Here is an 8,363-nt window from a genome sequence, read left to right as displayed (position 1 = left end):
GAACACAAATCTTATCAAGAGAGTCAAGAGTGTTTTATTGTTATGTGTCCCAGATAGAACAATGAAATTCTTACTTGCAACAGCACAACAGAATATGTGAACATAGTACACTGTGAAGAATATGATAAATGAGAAAAAAAGTTCAGTGTGTGTTAACACACACACACGCAAACATACACATAACAAACAAACAAACACACAACAAGAACAATAAGAACAAGAATCGTCTATTGTAGTTCAGAGCTTAGATGAGGTTGTTTAATGGCTGTAGGGAAGAAGCTGTTCCTGAACCTGGACATTACAGTTTTCAGGCTCCTGTACCTTCTTCCCGATGGCAGGGGTGAAATGAATATGTGGCCAGCGTGCTGTGGGTCCAATGCATACCGAAATGTTTCCCTCTCAGTCTGAAGAAGGGTCTCCACCCGAAACATCACCTGTTCCTTCTCTCCAGAGATGCTGCCTGTCCCGCTGAGTTCCTCCTGCATTGTGTGTTTATTGCCAGGGAATAGATTGCCAAACTGATCAGAAAGACACAAATCTTCAATGTCAACCAGAAGCCCCAAATCTGGAGTGGAATGTGTGGCTAGGAAGGAACTGCAGATGGTTGGTTTAAACCAAAGATAGACACAAAATGCTGGAGTAACCCAGCGGGACAGGCAGCATCTCTGGAGATAAGGCATTGCCACTTTTCATTTCACTGCACATCTCGTATGTGTATGTGACGAATAAACTTGACTTGACTTGAATGGGTGATGTTTCAGGTCTGAAGATGGGTCTCGACCCGAAACGTCACCCATTCCTTCTCTCCAGAGATGTTGCCTGTCCCGCTGAGTTACTCCAGCACTGTGTGCCTATGTATGGAATTGTGTATAAGTGTGCTGCCTCTTTAATTAGTTGCACTGAGTGAGATGGTACCCGAGGTGGTGCATTGATTATAATGAAGGTCCAATTTATGAAGAGCCCGCCCCATCAAAGGGCAATTATCTCCTCTTATGGCGAAGTCCTGCCCCCGGAGGAAGCACCCACGGCTCCGGATTGGCAAGTGGCAGTCGATGATGTCATGAAGTGATTGGGACTGAGTCTATGATAGCGATCTGTGGATGTGTCAGTGAGAAGGGGAATCCCGCACCAGCACCCAGGCGGTGGATACATCTATTAACATCTGCACTGCTCGGCGTGCAAGGCGGACCGGAGTGATACAGTGTCTATTTCTTTCGCTCCGTGTATTCTCGACCACCCCCACCCCCCTCGCTCTATCTCTCTCTCTCCCTTGCTCGCCGTTGGGGGAGGGGCGGATTTCGGATCGAATATGATGCAAAGTGCCACCAACATCTCAGAGGGTCCCGGCAAAGGAGTTTCACAGCTCTTGGGAGTCACAGTACAACGTAAGCACCGTTCGAACGAGGATGCTTTATTTATTTTTCCCTCCCTCTCTCCCCCCCCCCCCCCCCCTCCATCCCCTAAACCTGTCCATACATCCCAGAATGAATCGAGTGAATGAATTGGGCCAAAGTGCATGGATTTGGTGGGAGCAGAGAGAGGGGAGGGGGTGAAGAAGTGGCAATGAGATGCTTGTAGAAGCAGAGTAACAGACGTGGGGGGGAAACGCCGGGCAAGGCAAGCAATTAGGACGCATTTGTGATCTGCAGTGTTGGAGAGGCCCACATTATTAGGTATGCTGGCTGTATTAGTGGCTGGAATTGTTTTACTGAGCTATGCAGGGAAAGGGCGTGGGGTCGCAACTTTATCATTGGGAATGCCGGGGTGGGTGGGTGGGATGGCGTGTTGAACCGTGGTCTCCGCTCCCCATAAATCACCTGTTATTGAGTTATCCGGCCGCGCTCTCGCGTTGGGGGCCGAGGATGTTGTTGGCGCTGGAGAGGGTGGTGCGCTTGTTGATGAGATGCACCCCTTGGACTGACTATACGTTCGCCGCACTGTGCGCTCAAGTCGGAGCCAAGTGTGCAGGCGGGCCACGCCGCAAGGGAGAGATCGTCATTTGTGCTGCAGGCGCGCTCATCGGGTAGGCAAGTGTACGCAGCCGGCGGGCGGGCGGGGGGCTGGAGATTTAACGGGGAATGAAAGGTCCACGTACCGGGAGGTTGTGTGTGTGTGTAGATAGTTGTCGTGTGTGACCCCAACACCTCCAGTCACCGCACACGAAAGCTACGGGACCATGTAACAAGCCGCTGCCGCGGGCCCTGTCACATACCAATACTGAATAACACCGGGTGAATCTTTCTGACTCTTTATCTGCAGATTATGTCAGATTTAATCCCGTGTCGCCCAAGCCTCTCTCTTGCTTTAGCATGCCATCATCCATTTCCCATCTGAAAGAAGTACGCCTATCTATCTCAGAAAGGTTCCTTTTCCTCTAATATGAGGATTCCTCAGGTTTCTTTGAAGAATGGCTAAGTCTGGAGCGAAATATCCCCCCAGCAGGGCTAGTTGTGACCAGGCAAGAGACCAGCCGGTTGGGGAACTTTTAATTCCATTAAGTTATCTGCCAACTTTCGCCGGCACCTGTCCAGCCCCTACAACAAGGAAGAGATCAGATGTAAGATATCATTCATTCAAAGTCACCGACATCTCCCCAATTTGAGTAATCTCTGCGTGGCCCCATTGTGAAAGGGTGCGAACCAACTCTGAAATCTCAATCGCACTGCTGTTATTAACGCCTGTCCTTCCAAAGTCTCACTGTGGTCGCTTCACACATAACGTATATTGATAAAAGACAGTCAAATAATTTCCAATTCCAATTCCAATATTCATCTTCCTGCAGATTTTGGACAACTGTACCCCAAAACAACGAGGTTTACGATCATCTTTCATTTCTCTTTTTCTATCTCTCAGTTCTGCTACTCGACCTTCATGTGCCATTCGCGGTATATTTTAAAATGTTTTTTTTATATCGCATGCTGCACTATATATGTTCCCACTTTGTAATGACAAGTAGTCCAATTGGAAATTGCAATCGCCAGGTATTTCAATCTACGCGATGCAGTCTCGATATTACGGTGCTCTCAGGCCAAAGTCGAACTCAGTTACTTCGTTGCTCTCCCCTGCCCTTCGAAAAATCAGAAGCCAAGATTATAAAAAAACTCCCACTTATTATGTAGATTTCCGCTGATACTTTATCGTTTTTGCGAATTTAGAGTTGTCGCGTTTCAGCTGAAAGACAATGCGGTCTAAAAACGAAGAAAGTGCAAAATCGCACTGGCGAGAAAAATATCTTAAACATAATAGATGTAATATTATCGGACCAGGGTAAATTAAATACAAATCTGATTGGTTCCGGATACAATATTTAGCATTATTTATGTATTTTACGGCCTATCTACTACAGGGTACTAAATTACTAAATGTACTAAATTATCATTTTGCGCTGAGGTCTCTTTACAGTTGTGTGCGTTGCATTTTCTGTTCTATCCATTCCCTCCTCTCTCCGGTACCAGGTCCAAGCGCTCCTGTGTCTCTGCCTGAAACAGGGTCAACAAAAGAAGTAAGAATTTAATTGTTTGGGAAGGTTGCTGGTTTACACCGAAGATGGACACCAAAAGCCGGAGTAACTCAGCGGGTCAGCCAGCATCTCTGGAGAAAGAATAGGTGACGTTTCGGGTCGAGACCCTCTCTGACCTGCTGAGTTACTCCAGCATTTAAGTGTCCCTTTCAGATAGACCATACATAGATACAATCAAGTCAAACCCTCTCCGTCCTATTCCTTTTCTCCATAGATGCTGCCTGTCCTGCTTAGCATTTTGTGTCTATCTTGAGAATGTCATTGGTATATGACAATAAAACACTCTAATTCTTGACCCGAAACGTCGCCTGTTCATTCTCTCCACAGATGCTGCCTGGCCCGCTGAATTACAGCAGCACTTCGTGTCCAGCTCAATATTCCTAGCATCTACAGCTTTTGTTGTCTCCCGTATCTCTGCCGGCTTGTTGACTTCTCTCTCTCTGTCTCTCTGCTTTGTAGAAATCCCACTGTGTGCCGGCTGCGACCAGCACATCCTGGATAAGTTCATCCTGAAGGTGTTGGACCGGTCTTGGCACAGCAAGTGCCTGAAATGTGCCGACTGTCAAGTACAACTGGCCGACAAGTGCTTCTCCAGAGCTGGCAACGTCTACTGCAAGGAAGACTTCTTCAAGTGAGTTCACAAAGGCACGAATGGTCTTAGTGATGGCGCGGGGTTAGAGTTGCGGTTTAATAAAATTCGGTTTATTGTTGTCACTTGGAACCCGACATACCACAGCCATATCTTTCCTTGGTCATTGTTGCTGGCGCTGATCTGTATTTTTGCATATCTTTCATTCATTTGTCCCCTGTACCTTTTCCTATCTCTCGTTTCCCTCTCCCCTGACTCTCTGTCTGAATGAAGACCCGAAACATCACAGATTCCTTCTCTCCAGAGATGCTGCCTGACCCGCAGAGTTACTCCAGCTTTTTGACTCTATCTTCGGTTTAAACCCGCATCTGCAGTTCCTTCCTACACACATACATATTGAGGGTATGGAGACCATATAGACACAAGGAACTGTAGATGCTAGTTTACAAAAAAGACTCAAAATGCTGGATTAATTCAGTGACGGCAGGTAATCATTGATTAAGACAAAAACACCAGTATGGTAGTAATTACACAACGGTTATTTAATGATCAGTTCTGAACCATTGTTGCATTGGGGCACAGTTGTTATTGTAGAAATGCCCAGGGGTACTTTGTCATGAAATCCGTTGTCTTTGCTTCCTGACACCTTGGTTGTTCCCATTTTCCATCCCCAAACGAAGATGGCTTTCCTTTGCGTAGGAACATCAGATGCTGGTTTAAACGGAAGATAGACGCAAAAAGCTGGAGTAACTCAGCGGGTCAGACAGCATCTCTGGAGAAAAGGAATAGGTGACGTTTCGGGTCGAGACCCTTCTTCAGACTGAGAGTCAGGGGAAAGGGAGACGAGAGATATAGACGGTGATATAGAACAAATGGATGAAAGATATGCAAAAAAGTAACGATGATAAAGGAAACAGGCTTTGCGCTAGGTGAAAATGAGTTACAGACAATGAGACTCAGCAAGACGTCTTTGAAGCTGGTACGACTTGGGTGGGGGAGGGATGGAGAGAGAGCGAGGAGATAGATGCAAGGGTTACATGAAGTTAGACACTATCCCTTTTCTTTCAGTCGCACGCACCAAACCTTGTTTCAAATAAGTTCCCACTTCGGTCCCAAACTCATTGTTTCATACGGCCTTCCTCCCGTATTAGTGGAATTGTAAAACAAGTATTAATAATTGTATTACCAAATAGGACATACGGGGTGAATTCAGTAGGTCAGGCAGCGTATGGGGAAAAGAGGAATAGTCAGGGCTTCGGCTCTTCGGCTTCCTTGTCAAATTAGGGAACTACTGTGGAGGAAGGAACTGCAGAGGCTGGATGATGCCAAAGATAAACACAAAATGTTGGAGTCACTCAGCAGGCCAGGCAGCATCTCTGGAGAGAAGGAGTGGGTAAATGTTCGGGTAGGAACTCTTCAGTCCGAAATAGGGTTCAAACCCGAAACGTCGCCTATTCCTTTTCTCCAGAGATGTTGGGAAACTAATATTCCAGATTTGAATCATCACCCGAATCTTTTTTATTTAATTACCAAATGGATGTTCAATCTTATGCATCGATAGTGAATGACCACGTTTCACGTACGGGTGAGATGAGCGGTATATCAGTTGTCACCCGCGCAGTCCACAGTAGTTTGCAGAGCCTCTTGTCACCATGTTCGCTCTGCGGGCCCCCTACAAATTCGTTCATCTGGAAAACCTAGAGACAAAAAGATGGTGTTAAGAATGGTGTTAGATTAAGGAGGGGCGGGATTACTTAAACAAACCCACAACAAAGGGGGCGGAATGTGACCTGTCACAACGAAAGGAAAAGAGAACCCTTTTTTTTCTGCGTGGCAAAAGCAAGATTTGCGAGTCACTCACTCAATGGACGAGACTTGTCTAGGACATAGTCACTTTGTACTGGGGCAGAAGGGGAATATCGGGAACTTCTAGAGGGCATATTCTATTTGATCCACCATTAAAGGTTATTAGATGCTTTATATTAATATCAGAGGGCCCATTCGACAAATATTATGAGGATTGTATTATGAGCGCTGTCAATGCCCAGAATTTAATGCGATTACCCGCTCGTTTGATACTATTTGTTGGTGAGATCTGAGATCTCTCGCCCGTGTTTCAATTTCCCCTGATCTTTATTCATTAAAGGTCGCAGTTGGGCCAGCGGGCAGGTATTCTTCGGTCTGCGGCACAATTAACTTCATGTAGAACAAATCTTGTGGCCCAGTCACAGTCCTGCAGTCTTTATGATCAGTGTGAAAGCGCCACGAGCGGGGGAAAGGGTTTGAGAAAAGATGATCGCAGCCTCCCCGTCAAGGTTGCAGCTTTGACTGAAGTTATTTGGTGCACGGGAGCAAACAGGAATGTTTCTGATAAGGGTGCAAACGACCAACGTGTTGTAAACACACACACACACACACACACACACACACACACACACACACATATTCACAAATATATACTAACGCAAACACACATACACACACACACATATATATCCACAAATATATACTAACGCACACACATATATTCACGCATAAACGCACACATCCGCACGCACACGCACTGATAAAGACACATACATTCACACATAAACGTACACACACACACATATACACACATAAAACACACAAACACACATTTTAACACACATAAAACATTCACACATTAACATACACACACAGATGCACACACACACGTGTATACATACACAAAGACACACACGCACAGACAAATACAGACACACACACACACATATATATATCAGCACACACACACACACACACACACACACACACACACACACACACACACACACACATATATCAGCACACACACACAGAAGCAATTATGAAGACAGAAAACAACGACAGATATAATCTTGTACAAAGTGCCGGGGGAACTCAAGCAACTGTGGAGGGAATGGACAGACGACGTGTTAGGCCGGCACCCTTCTTCCCAATCTCTCTCTCCCCCTTTTTGAAGAAGTGTCTCGGCACGAAACGCCGCATGTCCATCCCTCCACAGATGCTGCCTGACCCGTCGCGTTCCTCCAGCACTTGGCGTTCTGTGCTGAAAGCAATAGATGGTATCGGTGTCGTGAAGTGGGATGGCTTTCTGTTTTCAATTGCTGTTGACCGTACAACGGTAGCAAGGCGGTCTTGCTTATACAATGAGAAGGCAGTGTGTGTTTGCAGGCTTGGAATTTGACAGCTGGCACATTGTGTGTGTGTGTGTGTGTGTGTGTGTGTGTGAGAGAGAGAGAGGGGGGGGGGGGGAGAGAGAGAGAGAGAGATGGAGGGAGGATAGACGGTAGTCAATGTTAATATCAGAAAGCGATTGCGGCATCGAATACCCAGCAAAAATGAACGAAAATTGGTCAGTAGAATACTTAAGAGCGTTGATTTTACTGCTTCACCCCTATATTCGTTTTGTTTTGTTTTCCTAGCTTTTATACTTAATATAAATAACCATTTATGAATTTAGTGCCGTCGGTGGAATTTGTCCTTACAATTCAAGTTGGGCAACCTGCCCTTGGGCTGTACATGTTTGGCCCTCTCTCTCTCTCCCTCTTTCTATCCTGTTACATGTTGCTGACCCAAATAGCGTGGATTAACGTCTGCCCGAGTTCCCAGCGCATTACACCGAAACACGGGGACTTTAATCACCTCGCGATACAACATCTGTTCACACTCAACCAAGATTAAATCGTAGCCGACATCGGATTGAGGTTGAGCGCAATTTAAACCGAACGAAAGAGCAGTCGGAATATAGTTAGATCTTTGTTTAACTCGTTATGTAGATATTGCAGTTTTCACACAGCCGCGACCGGCCTGTTAAATGGGGTTGGATTCTCATCGTTAGTTCACCATTAACCGCTATGTACCAAATACATATTTAATTCGGAATATTGTATTATAGTATTTAACTCGGACGGAATTTTTAATCGGAATGCTTATTAAATTTAGTAAGTTATTGCTAATCTTGGGTGCCTGGCAATGGTTATTTTAATGGTTTTATTAACTATGCTGTAATTTAACTTCAGAGACGTCAAATTGCACACAACTTTAAATGGATGAAGTGCCAGATCTTTATTTAGCATTAAATTATCTGAGTTTGAGTTATGATTGACTTTAACGGCTGAATCTTACACCAGGTGGTTGGGTTTCTGAGCGCGGGTTTAGGTACCTGATACGTTTCATTAGAGTCAACACCAACTCAAAGCCTCTTGTCCAACCGCTTTGCAACCCGTAATC

At 45.5% G+C, this 8,363-nt stretch overlaps 1 protein-coding gene across 1 annotated transcript in view; it reads left to right on the top strand.

Moving 5' to 3' along the window:
• The first annotated feature begins 1,249 nt into the window (after positions 1–1,249).
• The window catches only part of LOC116977439 (LIM/homeobox protein Lhx4-like), a 90,977-nt gene continuing 83,863 nt past the window's right edge, over positions 1,250–8,363 (top strand). The window contains exons 1-2 of the mRNA XM_033027872.1: positions 1,250–1,385; positions 3,980–4,151. Coding sequence (XP_032883763.1) covers positions 1,310–1,385; positions 3,980–4,151 — 248 coding nt within the window. The 5' untranslated portion in view covers positions 1,250–1,309. The remainder of the gene's footprint in view (positions 1,386–3,979; positions 4,152–8,363) is intronic.

This window comes from Amblyraja radiata, chromosome 10 (assembly GCF_010909765.2).
Source record: "Amblyraja radiata isolate CabotCenter1 chromosome 10, sAmbRad1.1.pri, whole genome shotgun sequence".
Lineage (NCBI taxonomy): Eukaryota > Metazoa > Chordata > Chondrichthyes > Rajiformes > Rajidae > Amblyraja > Amblyraja radiata.
The sequence above is the reverse complement of the archived record's forward strand: the minus strand, read 5'-3'. Positions and strand labels throughout refer to the sequence as shown.